The 19501-nt window shown below is 51.4% G+C and overlaps 1 protein-coding gene across 1 annotated transcript; it reads left to right on the top strand.

Moving 5' to 3' along the window:
• The first annotated feature begins 780 nt into the window (after window positions 1–780).
• Window positions 781–19036, top strand: LOC123755229 (uro-adherence factor A-like). Its single transcript, XM_069327984.1, has 11 exons — window positions 781–849; window positions 1213–1311; window positions 11288–11418; window positions 12901–14169; window positions 14623–14997; window positions 15271–15465; window positions 15773–16111; window positions 16420–16758; window positions 16996–17118; window positions 17500–18137; window positions 18411–19036. Exons 1-11 carry the CDS (start codon window positions 781–783, stop codon window positions 19034–19036), a joined length of 4203 nt encoding a protein of 1400 aa, XP_069184085.1.
• Window positions 19037–19501: the final 465 nt, after the last annotated feature.

A 19501-nucleotide genomic window follows, 5' to 3' on the forward strand; every position in this document is an offset into this window, starting at 1 on the left:
ATTACCCAGTGAAACACAGGATAGGTTGTGTTCCTGTATAACAAATCTTTTCTGACAGTCCAGGAAATTATGAAAGGTTTATGCTCTGTTGTAGAAAGATATCAAGCAAATACAGGTGGTAAACCAACCACTAAACCTTCGTTATCTTGAGTCGATTTCGGGGCTTTAGTGTCCCCGCGGCCGGTCCTTGACCAGGCCTCCAACCCCAGGAAGCAGCCCGTGACAGCTGACTAACTCCCAGGTACCTATTTACTGCTAGGTAACGGGGGCATAGGGTGAAAGAAACTCTGCCCATCGTTTCTCGCTGGCGCCTGGGATCGAACCCGGGACCACAGGATCACAAGTCCAGTGTGCTGTCCACTCGGCCGACCAGCTCCAGTTCGTTAACAACCCATAACAAACAATCAAAGGGTACTTTAAGTTCTCCAATAAAATCTAAACCACCTACCTCCACTTGAAGGTGGAAATATGGCAATATGGGCACATGCATTGGGTCCCCTCAAAACCTAGTCACTGTGTTACCCAAGGTACTGGAGGACATGTTAGTTCTGTAATGCAGAATATTCCATATACCACTGCCCAAATTACCCTGAATGAATTACAAGTGTAAAGCGACTCATGGAGTTAGTAGGTATATAAATGCAATAAACACAAATGTAACAGGTGCTTCAAGTCACATGACATCAATACCTGTATTGATGTCATGTGCTTCTGTGTCTTAGTGTCACCAAGGATTAAAGGTTTAAGTACTTGTCACCGCAGTGCTTGTTGTATTCCAAGATGCTGCCTGTTTTGGCTGTGTTTTGCCTGTGTTTGGCTACGCTCGTCCAGGGCAACTCGAGCATTCAGGTGAGTTTTTCATTATTTATCTCGTGGTAATTTCTTCGTGATTTACGCCATTAATAGTGTCTATTGGTTTTGAATTTTAAGTGTCATTCTTTCAACAGCATAAGGCATTATTTATGTGAAACAATATTAAAACCATACTGAAGTTTAGTTTTCTTTTTCGAGAGTAGTAGGAATCCATCAGTCTCAGCAGACATATATTTCCATATAAATTGATTAAAGTTTCTTTTATATGAAAACCTTTGGGATTTGTCTAACGGTATCTAACAGTAGATAGGTACCCGAGAAATCGGGAACTGTGGTGGGTTGTGGCACATATTGCCACAAAAATGTAAAGGTTTTATCTAACATGTTGTTTGTGGACAGATGTGGAGTGTTGACGTATTAAAAAATAACGAAGTGATCCGTGAACTAGAAAACTGCGGGTACTTCGATATTTGGGGCGACAATACAACCCACGCCCAGGTAAGTGAACTGTTTGTTGTCATAAAACTTTCTTGCGTGACCACCCCCCCCCATAGTCTGGCTGGTTGTCTCAGTGGGGCGGCTTGGTGGGCAGCTGCTGGAGTGTGATGCTCCATGGGTCAGTCCTCTGTCCTTTTGCAGCCTAATGCTCCTGCTGCTACCTTTACCAATTTTGCCAGACCCCTTTTCCTTTTCCTCGTGTTTCATTTTTCTCCCCCCCCCCCCTCTTCTCCTATCAAATTGTCATTTCCTGCCGACCTTTTGCCTGTTTTGATTATTCTTTCGACCTACTTTTGTTTTGACGCCCGGGTGTTTGAGGAGGCATACTCTTGCACCCGTAGAACTGTAATACCCAACGTCTCGAGCGAGGGGCCCCTTTTATTGTCAATCTTCCTTTCGTCACTGAACCCGCTCTCGACGGACTCACGGTTCTTAAGGTGGCGTTTGTGGGGCATATACTCACGACGCACCCCTGAGGGGCCCCGGCAAGATCGGCGATAGCTTCTTGTTGGGTGTCCTGCCTCTAATTGTGGCTCCATGGTGGGTGTGGGGGCACATTCGTGAATGAAAGTTTTCCCTCGTTTTCATGGCTGATAATGTTTCCCTTGTACTTTCTCAGGCTCGTGGGGTGGGCGACCAAGCCCCCGAGTCGGACTGTGTTGGAAGACCAGGCCCTGTAGCCCTTGCTGCATTGGGCCCCGACGACCTGACTACTCCCCTCGGCTCCCCTCCCTCCTCTGCGGTTGGGTCGAGTCCCCAGCCCCCTGTGGTGACCATTCCCCTGGCACAGCTTCGTCCCTCATTGTGACTACTGCGCCTTATACCCCCATGAACTCCGGGGGTTCTCTACGCCGTTCCCGCCACGGCCGCACTCGCAAGATTCCTTCCCGTAATAGTATTTACAACGCCTTGTTTGGCCCCGCTACATGGGCTAAATACTTTGATCTCCACCATCTAGATTCTACTCCTCCTGACGATTTCTCCCTCCATAAACACCTTGTTGATTCAGTAGATGCCTCTGTTACTTTAACTCCAGTTATGGTACGCATGTCGTCGCTGCTCCTTCTCAGGATGCAGCTACTCGCTTAGCCACTTTGTCCTGCATTGGAGAGGCCCCTGTTCGGGTCTCCAAGAACGCTCGGTTAAATGCCAATGTTGGCACTGTTCTCTTCCCACACCATGTTGCAACTGGTGTTCGGGACCTCAAAGATTGCCATGAGGATATTAAACATATTCTCGAAGCCCAAGGCCATTCTGTCCTCCAGGTGGACACGTTTACTCGACCCCCTTGTGGTCGTCGCCGTCAGCCCCTTCGAGTTGTAAAAATCACCTTTGATAGTAGGGCCCTTCCGCCCTCTATTATTCTTGCTGTTGCCAGATGCTCCGTTCAGGAGTACATTCCCTCTCCTAGACTATGCAATAAGTGTTGGAAGTTCGGGCACGGTGTCCTCAAATGCCCCAGTACTGTGTATCTGTGCCCCTTGTGTGGGGACGATAGTCATTCTAAATCCGAGTGCACTTCTCCTCAGGCTCGCTGCCTCAATTGCGGTGAAGCCCACCCTACCTTCTCACGCTCGTGTATGCACTACAAACGCCAAGTTCGTCGTCTCGCCCCTTTCGCGGGCGTCTCCCACGCTCCCGCGTCTCCCACGCTCGCGTGTTGAGTTCTACCTCTCCTCGTCCTTCCCGTTTTCCTCAGTCTCGCAACCGTTTCCAGGCCTTAAACCCGACCACACCCACCACCTCCTCCCCTATTTCTTTGCTTTCTGTCCCAGATGGTCTCCCTCCCGGTTCTCCATCTGGGATTTCCCCCCTTCCTACCCAGTCCGCCATATCTCCTTTGTCTTCTTCCCCATCTCCCCCCACTCTTTCTTCCCAACCCTCCCCCCAGTCTCTTGACCCTCCACGCCACCTGTCTGTCCAGGCTGATATCCATCATCCTCCCAGCAATCTTCGTGTTGTTCGCTCTCGTTCCTCTTCTCCTGCTGAGACCATTGAGTCTGTCGCCCGATACGTTGTTACTGGAACACCTGTCTCTTCGAGTCAGAAACGTAAGCCTGGCTCCTCTCCTTCTTCCTCTCCGGCTGGTAAGAAGGTTTCGCTCGCCCCCTCCCTCTGACTCTGTCACTACATCCCCTCCCATTTCAGTAATCGAACCCCCTGTCTCTGATATGGAGGTTTCTTCCGCCCCCGATTCCCTCTGTTGCTGCCCTTCCTGAGGTGCACTCCCTGATCTCTGCCACCCCCCCTCCTCCAACTGTCCTTGCCTTCCCCTCTCAGTTGTCTCCTCCTCCTCCTCCTCCAGACCGTCAGTCCGCCTCTGGTCTGTTCTCTCGCTCCCTTCCCTCTCTCCTTCCTAAGTTTACCCATGGCCCCCTAACCCTGATTTTGCCGACCCTGATCCTGATCCTGACCCTGATCCTGATCTTAACCCTGATCTTAACCCTGATCTTGACCCTGATCCTGAGATTCTTTGATAAACTATGTTCCTCTATACCTTTATTTTTTTCTTGTTCTCTGTTACTGTCCTTTCTCTTTGATAATGTCTATTCTTCAGTGGAATATTCGTGGATTTTATGCCAACTTCCATGAACTCCAACTTCTAATTAAACAGTTTACACCACTTTGTGTTTGTCTCCAGGAACCAATGCTTGGTGCTCGTCCTGGTCACTTTCGTGGTTATTCCTTTCTTTCTCCCCCCCCCCCTCCCCAGGCTCATAACTCTACTTCTCTCCTAATTCGTTCTGATATTCCCTTCGTCCCCCTACTTCTTCCGTGCCCTATCCATTGTTCTGCTGCCCGTGTTTTTGTGGGTAGATGGTATAGTCTGTTCCATTTATCTTCCTCCAAATGTCCCTCTTTCCCTTCCTGATCTTAACCCAGCAAACAATTTTAGGTTGCCACAACATATCTGGAAAGTATTTGAAAGTATTGGAAACGTTTGTTTTATCGTATCAGATACGATATTGTGTGTGGACTTAAATAGGTTTCCAAAACTTATAACCAAGACATATGTATCTAACACTAATTTGAGATGTTGTGGCAACTTTACACTCCTAACATGAGTCATTCATAATCCATTCATATACCAATATGAATCTCTTATGAAAGGTTTGAGCCAATAATCTGAACCCTTTTCACATCTTTGTGTTTAAAGTTAAATTTCTTGAAATTAAATTATATTTTATATTATATTATTTTTATTATATTTTATATTATATTATTTTTATTATATTTTATATTATATTATTTTTATTATATTTTATATTATATTATTATTTTCAATTTAAATATTAAAACCAATTTAAGGGTAAAAAAAATCTAATAATTTATATTTCTTTTATTATTTACTAACAATTATAATTATTTACTAACGGAGAGAGGGGAGGCTGTACGGCGGAGAGTGGCGGCTGTGGCGGACAGTGGCGGCGGTGGCGGATAGTGGCGGCGGGCGGACGGTGGCGGCGGCGGGCGGACAGTGGCGGCGGTGGCGGATAGTGGCGGCGGGCGGACAGTGGCGGCGGTTGCGGATAGTGGCGGCGGTGGCGGATAGTGGCGGCGGGCAGACAGTGGCGGCGGTGGCGGATAGTGGCGGCTGTGGCGGATAGTGACGGCTTTGGCGGCGGTGGTGGACAGTGGCGGCGGGCGGACAGTGGCGGCGGGCGGACGGTGGCGGCGGCGGGCGGACAGTGGCGGCGGTGGCGGATAGTGGCGGCGGTGGCGGATAGTGGCGGCAAGCAGACAGTGGCGGCGGTGGCGGATAGTGGCGGCTGTGGCGGATAGTGGCAGCTTTGGCGGCGGTGGTGGACAGTGGCGGCGGGCAGACAGTGGCGGCGGCGGGCGGACAGTGGCGGCGGCGGGCGGACAGTGGCGGCGGCGGGCGGACAGTGGCGGCGGCGGGCGGACAGTGGCGGCGGCGGGCGAACAGTGGCGGCGGCGGGCGGACAGTGGTGGCGGCGGGCGGACAGTGGTGGCGGCGGGCGGACAGTGGAGGCGGCGGGCGGACAGTGGTGGCGGCGGGCGGACAGTGGTGGCGGCGGGCGGACAGTGGTGGCGGTGGCAGACAGTGGTGGCGGTGGCAGACAGTGGTGGCGGTGGCGGATAGTGGCAGCGGGCGGATAGTGGCGGCGGGCGGACAGTGGCGGCGGGCGGACAGTAGCGGCGGTGGCGGATAGTGGCGGCTGTGGCGGATAGTGGCGGCTTTGGCGGCGGTGGTGGACAGTGGCGGCGGGCGGACAGTGGCGGCGGCGGGCGGACAGTGGCGGCGGCGGGCGGACAGTGGCGGCGGCGGGCGGACAGTGGTGGCGGCGGGCGGACAGTGGTGGCGGCGGGCGGACAGTGGTGGCGGCGGGCGGACAGTGGTGGCGGTGGCAGACAGTGGTGGCGGTGGCAAACAGTGGTGGCGGTGGCGGATAGTGGCAGCGGGCGGACAGTGGCGGCGGGTGGACAGTGGCGGCGGTGGCGGATAGTGGCGCCGGGCGGACAGTGGCGGCGGGCGGACAGGGCGGCGGCGGGCGGACAGTGGCGGCGGGCGGACAGTGGCGGCGGGAGGACAGTGGCGGCGGTGGCGGATAGTGGCGGCGGGCGGACAGTGGCGGCGGGCGGACAGTGGCGGCTGTGGCGGATAGTGGCGGCGGGCGGACCGTGGCGGCTTTGGCGGCGGTGGTGGACAGTGGCGGCGGGCGGACAGTGGCGGCGGCGGGCGGACAGTGGCGGCGGCGGGCGGACAGTGGCGGCGGCGGGCGGACAGTGGCGGCGGCGGGCGGACAGTGGCGGCGGCGGGCGGACAGTGGCGGCGGCGGGCGGACAGTGGCGGCGGCGGGCAAACAGTGGCGGCGGCGGGCGGACAGTGGTGGCGGCGGGCGGACAGTGGAGGCGGCGGGCGGACAGTGGAGGCGGCGGGCGGACAGTGGATGCGGCGGGCGGACAGTGGTGGCGGCGGGCAGACAGTGGTGGCGGCGGGCGGGCAGTGGTGGCGGCGGGCGGGCAGTGGTGGCGGCGGGCGGACAGTGGTGGCGGCGGGCGGACAGTGGTGGCGGCGGTGGCAGACAGTGGTGGCGGTGGCGGACAGTGGCGGCGGTGGCGGACAGTGGCGGCGGTGGCGGACACTGGCGGCGGTGGCGGACACTGGCGGCTGTGTCTGGCGGTGGTGGCGGGCGGTGGCGGGTGGCGGCGTCTGTGATGAGTGGTGGCGGCTGGCGGTGGTGGGTGGTGGCGGTGGTGGTGGTGGGTGGTGGTGGCGGCGGTGGTGGTGGGTGGTGGTGGCAGCGGCGGCTGGTGGTGGTGGGTGGTGGCGGGCGGCGGCGGCTGTGATGGGTGGTGACGATCGGCGGTGGGGGGGGCTGGTGGCGGCTGGCGGTGGCGACTGTGGCAACGGGCGGTGACGGCTGATAGCGGGCGGTGGTGGCGGCTGGTGGCAGGTGGTGGTGGCGGTGGTGGCGGCTGGTGGTGGCGGCTGGTGGTGGTGGCAGCTGGTGTCGGTGATGGCGGCTGGTGGTGGTGGCAGCTGGTGGCGGTGATGGCGGCTGGTGGTGGTGGTGGTGGCGGCTGGTGGTGGTGGTGGTGGCGGCTGGTGGCGGTGATGGCGGCTGGTGGTGGTGGCGGCTGGTGGCGGTGATGGCGGCTGGTGGTGGTGGCAGCTGGTGGCGGTGATGGCGGCTGGTGGTGGTGGTGGTGGCGGCTGGTGGTGATGGTGGCGGCTGGTGGTGGTGGCGGCGGCGGTGGTGATGGGTGGTGGCGGCGGTGGTGGTGGGTGGTGGTGGCGGCGGCGGTGATGGGTGGTGGTGGGTGGTGGTGGCGGCGGCGGTGATGGGTGGTGGCAGCGGTGGTGGTGGGTGGTGGTGGCGGCGGCGGCTGGTGGTGGTGGGTGGTGGCGGCGGGTGGCGGTGGTGGGTGGCGGTGGCTGGTGGCGGGTGGCGGCTGGTGGTGGGTGGTGGCGGCGGGTGGTGAGTGGCGGTGGTGGGTGGCGGTGGGTGGTGGCGGGTGGCGGCTGGTGGTGGGTGGTGGCGGGTGGCCGCTGGTGGTGGGTGGTGGCAGGTGGCGGCTGATGGTGGGTGTTGGGTGGTGGCGGGTGGCGGCTGGTGGCGGCTGGTGGTGGGTGGCGGCGGGTGGCGGCTGGTGGTGGGTGGCGGCGGGTGGCGGCTGGTGGTGGGTGGCGGCGGGTGGCGGCTGGTGGTGGGTGGTGGCGGGTGGCGGCTGGTGGTGGGTGGTGGGTGGTGGCGGGTGGCGGCTGGTGGTGGGTGGTGGCGGGTGGTGGCTGGTGGTGGGTAGCGGCGGGTGGCGGCGGGTGGCGGCTGGTGGCGGCCAGCTGGGACACACCCTTCACCACTGAAGGTCTGAGCACAACTAACCATATGTCTCTCTCACCCACCAGCCCAGTGTTGCCAGCTCGCGCTCTCAAAATGTTTCCTTCAAAGATTGTATATTATCTTTGAACAACAAGTTTGATTATCAAGGAAATAATGCATATATTATTGTCACATTAATAATGTGCAATATCTTATTACATTCCTGCTAAATAATTATAATTTGAAACAGGACAAAAAATCCAACATATATATAAAAACCAACATTAGAGATCACGAGGCCTAGGCCTCGCCTGTGACCACACATCCTGCTTTGCTGGCCTGCTACCTTCTCACTCCTCACACTCTTAACTCACTCTCACTCTCACTCTCAATCACTCTTATGCACTATTACTCACTCTTAGTCTCAATCACTCTTACACACTATTACTCACTCTTACTCTCAATCACTCTTACGCACTATTACTCACTCTTACTCTCAGTCATCCTTACTCACTCTCATACTCACTCTTACTCTGTCACTCTTACTCTCTGTCACTCTTTCTCTCTGTCACTCTTACTCTCTGTCACTCTTACTCTCTGTCACTCTTACTCTGTCATTCTTACTCACTCTCAGTCACCCTTACCCATTCATACTCACTCTCTCACTCTTACTCTCATACTCTTACTCTCAATTACTCTTACTCTCAATCACTCTTACTCACAATCACTCCTACTCCCAATCACTCCTACTCTCAATCACTCCTACTCTCATTCTTACTCTTACTCTTACTCCCAATCACTCTTACTCTCAATCACTCTTATTCTCATTCTTACTCTTACTCTCACTCTTACTCTTACTCCCAATCACTCTTACTCCCAATCACTCTTACTCTCAATCACTCTTACTCTCAATCACTCTTACTCTCATTCTTACTCTTACTCACTCTTACTCTCAATCACTCTTATTCTCATTCTTACTCCTACTCGCAATCACTCTTACTCCCAATCACTCTTACTCTCAATCACTCTTACTCCCAATCACTCTTACTCTCAATCACTCTTACTCTCACTAACTCTCAATCACTCTTACTCTCACTCTAACTCTCAATCACTCTTACGCACTATTACTCACTCTTTCTCTCAGTCATCCTTACTCACTCTCATATTCACTCTTACTCTCTGTCACTCTTACTCTCTGTCACTCTTACTCTCTGTCACTCTTACTCTCTGTCACTCTTACTCTCTGTCACTCTTACTCTCTGTCACTCTTACTCTGTCACTCTTACTCTCTGTCACTCTTACTCTCTAGTCACTCTTACTCTCTATCACTCTTACTCTGTCATTCTTACTCTGTCACTCTTACTCACTCTCAGTCACCCTTACCCATTCATACTCACTCTCTCACTCTTACTCTCATACTCTTACTCTCAAATACTCTTACTCTCAATCACTCTTACTCCCAATCACTCCTACTCCCAATCACTCCTACTCTCAATCACTCCTACTCTCATTCTTACTCTTACTCTTACTCCCAATCACTCTTACTCTCAATCACTCTTATTCTCATTCTTACTCTTACTCTCACTTTTACTCTTACTCCCAATAACTCTTACTCCCAATCAATCTTACTCTCAATCACTCTTACTCTCAATCACTCTTACTCTCAATCACTCTTACTCTCATTCTTACTCTTACTCTCAATCACTCTTATTCTCATTCTTACTCCTACTCTCACTCTAACTCCTACTCCCAATCACTCTTACTCCCAATCACTCTTACTCTCAATCACTCTTACTCCCAATCACTCTTACTCTCAATCACTCTTACTCTCAATCACTCTTACTCTCACTAACTCTCAATCACTCTTACTCTCACTCTAACTCTCAATCACTCTTACTCTCATACTCACCCTTACTCTCAATCACTTTACTCTCACTCTTACTCATTCTGTCACCCTTACTTTTCACTCTTACTCACTCTGTCACTCTTACTCACTCTCAGTCACTCTTACTTATACTCCCTCTTACTCACACTTACACACTCTCTGGCACTCTCACTCACCTTCAGTCACTCTTACTCACTCTTACCCACTCTCGCTCACTCTTACTCACTCTAGTTAATAAGAACACGCCAATATAAGACAACAAAACGTTTTCAGATTCTTTCTCACCACTTTCCAGCAACTTTTATAATTTATATAAATTATCTTAGGGAATAATACATAAATTATATATTTAAACATGATATTAGTGTTTAGTGGAATGCATAAGGAGTCAAATTGTGTTAAAAAGAGCGATTTTTAGAAAATTTGGAAAACTACTTTTTTCTGTTCATATTATAACTAAATGGATTTTAAAGGTTTCACTCAGCCAATATATATCATTCACAATTTATTAGTGAATTTTACAAAAAAACACCATAAATTTTATATTTAAACATGTAAAAACTATTTGTTTTACATTTGGAAGAAAATAATTGTAGAAAAACAATTTATAATTAAACCTTTGTGTTTGGATTTTTTGAGTAAAAGTTTCTCAAAGGCTCTCCTGCACCATTCTCAATGCAAATCATTCCCACACCTATGGGAAGAGATAGGCGAACGTTGTGTAGATGATTTGTGTTTGCTGGGAAGCACCTCCTGGACTCCTTGCCAGAGCCGGTGCGCCTTTTGGGTGATTTCAACTGTCGACATTCCCTCTGGGGTGATGTTCTGACAAACACCCGAGGCCGTCTTCTCGAACCGTTCGTCCTCGCTTCTTCTCTATCTCTTCTGAATTCTGGTGAGCCCACTCATGTGGACTCTCGCACTTGCACCCTTTCCTGTCTTGATCTTTCTCTCTGCTCGTCGTCCCTTTACTTAAATTTCACGTGGCAGGTTCTTGATGACCTCCATAAGTGATCATTTCCCCATCCTCGTTTCTTTTTTCTCTTTCCACCCTCCCCTTTCCTTCCCTAGGTGGCAGTTTGCCAAGGCTGACTGGTGCCTATTCACCCTCCGTGCTACTCTCTCTGACCTCTCCTCTCTGCCTCTTCCTCGCGCCCTCCTCCTTTTTTATGACACTGTCTTCAACGCTGCCCTCAGCTCTATCCCTCGCTCTTCCTCTTGGGGCACACGGAAGTGTGTTCTCTGGTGGAATGCGGATTGTGCTCGGGCTGTAAGCGTGCAGCCTGGAAAAAACACCGCCGCCGGCAGACGGCTGATTCTTTTACTCTGTTTCGGTAGGCAAGTGTGGTGGCCCATAGGACCATCCATACAGCTAAACGTGAGAGTTGGAAATCTTATGTTTCCACCATTACGTCCGATACTCCTCTACCACAGATCTGGAAGAAGATCCGCAAGATTGCGGGCAAGTTTGTTCCAGATATCTCGCCGGTTCTCCACCTCCGTGGGACTCTTGTGGCGGATCCAGTGAAGGTCGCAGCCGAACTGGGTTCCCACTTTTCTTCTGTTAGATCTGGTTCTCATCTTCCTCAATCCTTCCTTCATCGTAAGCCTGTTCTTGAATCTTATCCTTTAGATTTCCACACTCGTCTCCGCCTTCCCTATAACGATCCTTTCTCTTTCTGAACTTCAGTCTGCCCTGGCCCTCTGCGGATCTATGGCAGCGGGCTCGGATGATGTTCATTATTAGATGCTTCGCCATCTCCCTCCGTGCACGTTTCAGTATTTACTGAATCTGTATAACCAGGTCTGGGAGTCGTCGTCCATCCCTGAGGACTGGCTCGATGCCGTTGTACTCCCTATTCGGAAACCAGGGTCTCTCGGTACGTCCTCTAAGGACTTCCGCTCTATTGCTCTCACGAGTTGTGTTTGCAAGCTGTTTGAGCGTATGGTAAATGTCCGTCTGATGTGGTTCTTGGAACACCATCACCACCTCTCTCCTTCTCAATTTGGTTTTCGCAAGTGCCGCAGCACGACTAATGTCCTGGTGAACTTGGAGGTCTATATTCGTACTGCTTTTGCTGCGAAGACCTCCGTTGTTGCTGTCCTTTTTGACCTGGAAAAGGCTTATGATACGACTTGGAGATACCATATTCTGTCCCAACTTCGTTCTTTTGGCCTTCGTGATAATCTCCCTCTCTTCCTTCAAAGCTTTCTCTCTCGTCGTTCCTTTCGAGTCAGGCTTGGTGCCACTCTCTCTGCCTCTTTTCGGCAGAATGAAGGTGTGCCCCAAGGTAGTGTTCTGAGTACTACTATTTTTCTGGTTGCCCTCAATGGTCTCCTTTCCTCCCTTCCTTCTGGCATCTTCTCCGCTCTTTATGTTGATGATCTTACTCTTTGCTGTCGAGGTGATGATTCGCCTCTCCTTCAACGGCGGCTTCAACTTGCGATTGATGCCGTGTCGTCTCATGCCACCAATCATGACTTCAAGTTCTCTACTTCTAAGACTTGTGCCATGACTTTTACTCGGAAGCGGGTCGTTCTTCGTCCCTCTTTGTCACTTTATGGTCATCCCCTTGAGTACAATTCCACGAAGCTTTTGGGGTTATTCTTTGACACTCGTTTGTCTTGGTCGCCCCATGTCTCTTACCTCCGTGTTGAATGCTCTAAGGCCCTTAACCTACTTAAGGTTTTGTCCCATACTTTTTGGGAAGCGGATAGGCGCACACTCCTCTATTTGCATTCCTCTCTCGTCCTGTCTAAGCTCGATTATGGTTGCCCTGCATACACTTCTGCTTCTCCTTCTACTCTTCGCCGTCTTGATCCTTTGCACTATACTGGGTTGCGCCTCAGCTCGGGTGCTTTTCGTTCAACTCCTGCCCTCAGCTTGTACGCTGACACTGGCTTTCTGTCTCTCCAGGATCGCCGTGATCGCTACAGTCTTCGCTATCTTGCGCGATCCTTACTGCATCCTCACTCTTGCCTCTATCGTGCTTTGACTTTTACCCCGCCTGTAGTTCCTGTTCCTCTTCACCACCTTCCTCTTTCTGTCCGTTTGTCTCGCTTACAAGATTCTCTTTCGGTTCGTCTTACTAATGTTTCTCCTCGTATTGTTCCCTCCTTGCCCCCGTGGAGGGTCCCCATTCCCAAATTTTGTACTTCTCTGACCCGCATCACTAAAGTTTTTACCCCTCCTACAGTTCTGAAACGCCTCTTCCTTGAGCACTTTTCTTCTCGCTCCCACTCCGTTCCCATCTTCACCGACGGGTAAAAGTCTGCTGACGGTGTGGGCTACTCTGTTGTTTTTCCTGACCACACTTGTGTGTCGCCTTCCTCCGGAGGCTAGCATCTTGAACTGTTGGCACCTACTGAACACATCACTAGCCCTTAACTGTTGGCTCCTATTGAACACAACCCTAGCCCTGAAATCTTCACTTCAACTGAACACAGCCCTAGCTATGAATTATTGGCTAGTTCTGAACACAGCTCTAGCCTTGAACTGTTGGCTCTTACTGAACACAGATCTAGCCCTGAACTGTTGGCTCCTACTGAACACAGCCCTAGCTTTGAACTGTTGGCTCCTACTGTATACAGCCCTAGCCTTGAACTGTTGGCTCCAACTGAACACAGCCCTAGCCCTGAACTGTTTTCTCCTACTGAACACAGCCCTAGCCATGAAATGTTGGCTCCTACTGAGTACAGCCCTAGTTTTGAACTGTTGGCTCCAACTGAACCCAGCCCTATCTATGAACATTTGGCTCCTACAGAACACAGCTATAGCCCTGAACTGTTGGCTCCTACTGAACACAGCCCTAGCCCTGAACTCTTGGCTCCTACTGAATACATGAATAGCCCTGAACGGCTGGATCCTACTGAACACAGCCCTACCTTTCAACTGTTGGCTCCTTCTGAACACAGCCTTAGCCTTGAACTGTTAGCTCCCACTGAACACAGCCCTAGCTCTGAATTGTTGGCTGGTATTGTATTCAGCCCTAGCCCTGAGAGGTTGGCACCTACTGAACACAGCCCTAACCATGAAATGTTGGCTCCTACTGAACACAACTCTAGGCCTGAACTGTTGGATCCTCCTGAACACAACCCTAGCCCTGAACTGTTGACTCCAACTGAACACATCCCTAGGTCTGAACTGTTGGTTCCTACAAAACACAACCCTAGCCCTGAACTGTTGATTCCTATTGAACACAGTCATAGCCCTGAACTGTTGGCTCCTACTGAACACAGACCTAGCCCTGAACTGTTGGCTCCTACTGAACACAGCCTTAGCCTTGAACTGTTGGATCCTATTGAACGTAACCCTAGCACTAAAGTGTTGACTCCTGCTGAACACAGCTCTTGCCTTGAACTGTTGGCTCCTACTGAACACAGACCTTGCCCTGAACTGTTCGCTCGTACTGAACACAGCTCTAGCCCTGAACTGTTACTTCCTACTGAACACAGCCCTAACCCTGAATTGTTGGCTGGTTTTGATCACAACCCTAACTCTGAACTGTTGGCTCCAACTGAACACAACCCTAGCTCTGAATTGTTGGCTCCTACTGAACACAAATCTAACCCTTATTTGTTGACTCCTACTGAACACAGCCCTAGCCCTGAACTGTTGGTTGGTATAGAACACAGCACTAGGTCTGATCTGTTGGCTCTTACTGAACACAAATCTAGCCCTGAACTGTTGGCTCTTACTTAACACAGATCTAGCCCTGAACTGTTGGCTCCTACTGAACACAGCCCTAGCTTTGAACTGTTGGCTCCTAATGAACACAGCCCTAGCTCTGAACTGTTTTCTCCTACTGAACACAGCCTTATCCCTGAACTGTTGGCTCCTACTGACACAGTCCTAGCCCTAAACTGTTGGCTCCTATTGAACACAGCCGTAAGCCTGAACTGTTGCCTCCTACTAAACACAGCCCTAGCCCTGAACTGTTGGCTCCTATTTAACTCAACCCTAGCCTTGAACTGTTGGCTCCTGCTGAACACAGCTCTAGCCCTTAACTCTTGGCTCCGACTGAACACAGCCCTAGCCCTGAGCTGTTGGCTTCTACTATACACAGCCCTAGCCCTGAATCGTTGGCTCCTACTGAACACAGCCCTTAGCCCTGAACTTTTCTCTGGTATTGAATACAGCCCTAGCCCTGAAATATTGGCTCCAACTGAACACAGCCCCAGCTCTGTACTGTTGACTGCTACTGAACACAGCCCTAGCCCTGAACTATTGGGTCACACAGAACACAGCCTTGGCCCTAAACTGTTGGCTGGTATTGAACACAGCCCTAGCCTTGAACTGTTTGCTGGTATTGAACAGAACCCAAGCCCTGATCTGTTGGCTCGTATTAAACACAGCCCTAGCCCTGACTTTTTGGCTCCTACTGAATACAGCCCAAGCCCTGAACTGTTGGCTCCTACTGAACAAAGCCTTAGCCCTGAACTGTTGACTCCTTCTAAACACAGCCCTACCCCTGAACTGTTGGCTCCTACTGAACTCAACCCTAGCCTTGAACTGTTGGCTCCTACTGAACATAGCTCTAGCCCTTAACTCTTGGCTCCTACTGAGCACAGCCCTAGCCCAGACCTGTTAGCTCCTACTGAACATAGCCCTAACTATAAACTTTTTTCTTCTACGGAACACAGCCCTAGCGCTGAAATATTGGCTCCTACTGAACACAGCCCTAGCCCTGAACTGTCAACTGATACTGAACACAACCCTAGCCCTGATCTATTGGGATAAACTAAATACAGCCCTAGACCTGATTTGTTGGCTCGTATTAAACACAGCCCTTGCCCTGAACTGTTGGTTCCTAATGAACAAAGTCCTAGCCTTGAACTGTTGGCTCCAACTGAACACAGCCCTAACCCTGAACTGTTTGCTGCTACTAATCACAGCCCTAGCCCTAAACTGTTGGCTCTTACTGAACAATGCCCAATCCCTGAACTGTTGGCTCCTACTGAACACAGGCCTATCCCTGAAATGTTGGCTCCTACTGAACACAACCTTAGCCCTGAACTGATGACTCACTGAAAACAGCCCTAGCCCTGAACTGTTGGATCCTACTGAACACAGCAGTAGCCCTAAACCGTTGGCTCCTACTGAATACAGCTCTAACTATAAACTTTTCGCTCCTACTGAACACAGCCATAGCCATGAACTGTTGGCTCCTACTGAACACAGCCCTAGCATTGAACGTTTGGCTCTGAATGAACACAGCCATAGCCCTGAACTGGTGGATCCTACTGAACACAGAACTAGCCCTTAACTGTTAGCTCCGAATGAACACAGCCTTAGCCCTGAACTGTTGGCTCCTACTGAACACAGCCCTAGCCCTGAACTGTTGGCTGGTATTGAACACATTCCTAGCCCTGAACTATTGACTCCTACTGAACACAGCCCTAGCCCTAAACTGTTGGCTCCTACTGAACAGACCCCTAGCCCTGAACTTTTGGCTCCTACTGAACACAGCCATAGCCCTGAACTTTTGGCTCCTACTGAACACAGCCTTAGCTCTGAACGGTTGGCTCCTACTGAACACAGCCCCAGCCCTGATTTTTTGGCTCCTACTGAACACAGCCAATGCCCTGAACTGTTGGCACCTACTGAACACAGCCATAGCCCTGAACTGTCGGCTGGTATTTAACACAGCCCTAGCTCCTAACTTTTGGTTCCTACTAAACACAGCCCCACCTCTGAATTGTTGGCTATTACTGAACACATCCTTAGGCTTGAACTGTTGGCTCCTAATGAACACAACCCTAGCCCTGAACTGTTGGCTCCTACTGAACACAGCTCTAGCCTTGAATTGTTGGCTCTTACTGAACACAGCCCAAGCCCTGAACTGTTGGCTCTTACTGAACACAGCCCTAGGCCTGAATTGTTGGTTTCTTCTGAACACAGCCCTAGCCCTGAACTGCTAACTCCTACTGTACCAGCTCTTGCCTTGAACTGGTGGCTCCTACTGAACACAGCCTTAGCCCTGACCTGTTGGCTCCTATTGAACACAGCCCTAGCCCTGAACTATTGGCTCCTACTAAACACAGCCCTAGCCCTGAACTGTTGACCCCTACTGAACACAGCCCTAGCCCTGAATTGTTGGCTTCAACCGAACACAACTCTAGATCTGAATTCTTGACTCCTACTGAATACAGCCTTAGCCCTGAACTGGTAGCTCCTTCTGAACACAGACCTAGCCCTGAACTGTTGGCACCTACTGAACACAGCCATTGCCCTGAACTGTTGGCACCTACTGAACACAGCCATTGCCCTGAACTGTCAGCTGGTATTGAACACAGTCCTACCTCCTAACTTTTGGTTCCTACTAAACACAGCCCCACCTCTGAATTGTTGGATATTACTGAACACATCCTTAGGCTTGAACTGTTGGCTCCTACTGAACACAGCCTTAGCCCTGACCTGTTGGCTCCTACTGAACACAGGCCTAGCCCAGAACTTTTGGGTCCTACCGAACACAGCCATAGCCCAGAACTGTTGGATCCTACTTAACACAGCCCTAGCCCTGAACTGTTAGCTCCTAATGAACAAAGCCCTAGCCCTGAACTGTTGGCTGGTATTGAATACAGCCCTATCCCTGAACTGTTGACTCCTAATGAACACAGCCCTTGCCTTGAACTGTTGGATCCTACTTAACACAGCCCTAGCCGTGAACTGTTAGCTCCTTCTGAACACATCCCTAGCCCTGAACTGTTACCTGCCACTGAAAACAGCCCTAGCCCTGAACTATTGGCTGGTATTGAATACAATCCAAGCCCTGAACTGTTGGCTCCTATTGAACACAGCCCTAGCCCTGAACTGTTACCTCCTACTTAACACAGCCCTAGCACTGAACTGTTGGCTCCTACTGAACACAACCCTAGCCCTGAAATGTTGACTCCTACTGAACACAGCCCTTGGCCTTAACTGTTGGCTACTACTGAACACAACCCTCAGACTGAACTGTTGACTCCGACTGAACACAGCCCTAGCTTTTAACTGTTGGCTCCTACTGAACACAGCCCTAGCCCTGAATTGTTTGCTGATATTGAACACAGCCCTAGCCCTGATCTGTTGGCTCGAACTAGACACAGCCCTAGCCCTGAACTGTTAGCTCCTACTGAATACAGCCTTAGCTCTGAACGGTTGGCTCGTACTGAACACAGCCCCAGCCCGGAACTTTTGGCTCCTACTGAACACAGCAATTGCCCTGAACTGCTGTATCCTACTGAACACAGCCCTAACCCTGAACTGTTGGCACCTACTAAATACTGCCCCACCTCTGAATTGTTGGCTATTACTGAACACATCCTATTACACATCCTTAGGCTGGAACTGTTGGCTCCTACTGAACACAACCCTAGCCCTGAAAAGTTGACTCCTACTGAACACAGCCTTAGCCCTGAACTGTTGGCTCTTACTGAACACAGCCCAAGCCCTGAACTGCTGGCTCTTACTGAACACAGCCCTAGGCCTGAATTGTTGGTTTCTTCTGAACACAGCCCTAGCCCTGAACTGCTAACTCCTACTGTACACAGCTCTTGCCTTGAACTGGTGGCTCCTACTGAACTAAGCCCTAGCCCTGAACTGTTGGCTGGTATTGAACACAGCCCTTACCCTGATCTGTTGGCTCGAACTAGACACATTCTAGCCCTGAACTGTTGGTTCCTACTGAAAACAACCCTAAATCTGAATTGTTGGCTCCTACTGAACACAGCCCTAGCCCTGAATTGTTGGCTTCAACCGAACACAACTCTAGATCTGAATTCTTGGCTCCTACTGAATACAGCCCTAGTCCTGAACTGGTTGCTCCTTCTGAACACAGACCTAGCCCTGAACTGTTGACATCTACTGAACACAGCTCTTGCCTTGAACTGTTGGCTCCTACTGAACACAGCTATAGCCCTGAACTGTTACCTCCTACTGAACACAGCCCTAGTCCTGAACTGTTGGCTCCCACTGAAATACAGCCCTAGCCCTGAACTTTTGGTTCCTACGGAACACAGCCCTAGCCCTGAACTGTTACCTCCCACTGAACACAGCCCTAGCCCTCAACTATTGGCTGGTATTGAATACAGCCCAAGCCCTGAACAATGTGCTCCTACTGAACACAGTCCTAGTCCTGAACTGTTACCTTCTACTGAACACAGCCCTAGCCCTGAACTGTTGGCTCTTACTGAACACAACCCTAGGACTGAAATGTTGACTCCTACTGAACACAGCCCTTTTCCTGAACGGTTCGCTGCTACTGAACACAACCCTCAGACTGAACTGTTGACTCCTACTGAACACAGCCATAGCCCTGAACTGTTGGCTCCCACTGAACACAGTCCTAGCCCTGAATTGTTGGCTTCTACTGAAAACAGCACTAGCCCTGACCTATTGACTCCAACTGAACACAGCTCAGGCCTTGAACTGTTGACTCCTACAGAACACAGCCCTAGCCCTGAACTGTTTGATCCTATTCAACACTGCCCTAGCCCTGAACTATTCGCTCCTTCTGAACACAGCCCTAGCCCTGAACTGTTGGCTCCTACTGATCACAGATCTAGCCTATAACTGTTGTCTCCTACTGAACACACCCCTAGCTTTCAACTGTTGGTTCCTACTGAACACAGCCCTAGTCCTGAAGTGTTGGCTCCTACTGAACACAGCCCTAGCCCTAAACTGTTTTCTCCTACTGAACACAGTCCTATCTCTGAACTGTTGGCTCCTACTGAATACAGCCCGAGCTTTGAACTGTTGGCTCCTACTGAACACACCCCCTCCCTGCTCAGCTCGTTGTTGCCGTGTGGGGGCTTAGTGGGCGGCTGCCGGAGTGTGATGCTCCTTGGGACAGTCCTCTGTCCTTTTCTAGCCTTGTGCTCCTGCTGCCGTCCTCTCCAATTCTGCTGGGCACCTTTTCCTTTTCCTTCTGTTTCGTTTTTCTCCCCCCTCTTCTCCTATCTGCTTGCCGTTTCCTGCCGACCTTTTGCTTGTTCTGGTTCTTCCCTTTGACTTCTTCTATTTTGACCCCCGGGTGCT

Source organism: Procambarus clarkii, chromosome 20 (assembly GCF_040958095.1).
Source record: "Procambarus clarkii isolate CNS0578487 chromosome 20, FALCON_Pclarkii_2.0, whole genome shotgun sequence".
NCBI classification, from domain to species: domain Eukaryota; kingdom Metazoa; phylum Arthropoda; class Malacostraca; order Decapoda; family Cambaridae; genus Procambarus; species Procambarus clarkii.

Excerpts from the sequence above, each read along its gene's own strand:
- LOC123755229 (XM_069327984.1), top strand. The coding sequence starts at position 781 with ATGCTGCCTGTTTTGGCTGTGTTTTGCCTGTGTTTGGCTACGCTCGTC. Across the intron at positions 1,312-11,287 it reads ACAATACAACCCACGCCCAG|GTCTGGGAGTCGTCGTCCAT; the intron begins GTAAGTGAACTG and ends CTGTATAACCAG. Across the intron at positions 17,119-17,499 it reads CACAGCCCTTGCCTTGAACT|CCCTAGCCCTGAATTGTTTG; the intron begins GTTGGATCCTAC and ends TACTGAACACAG.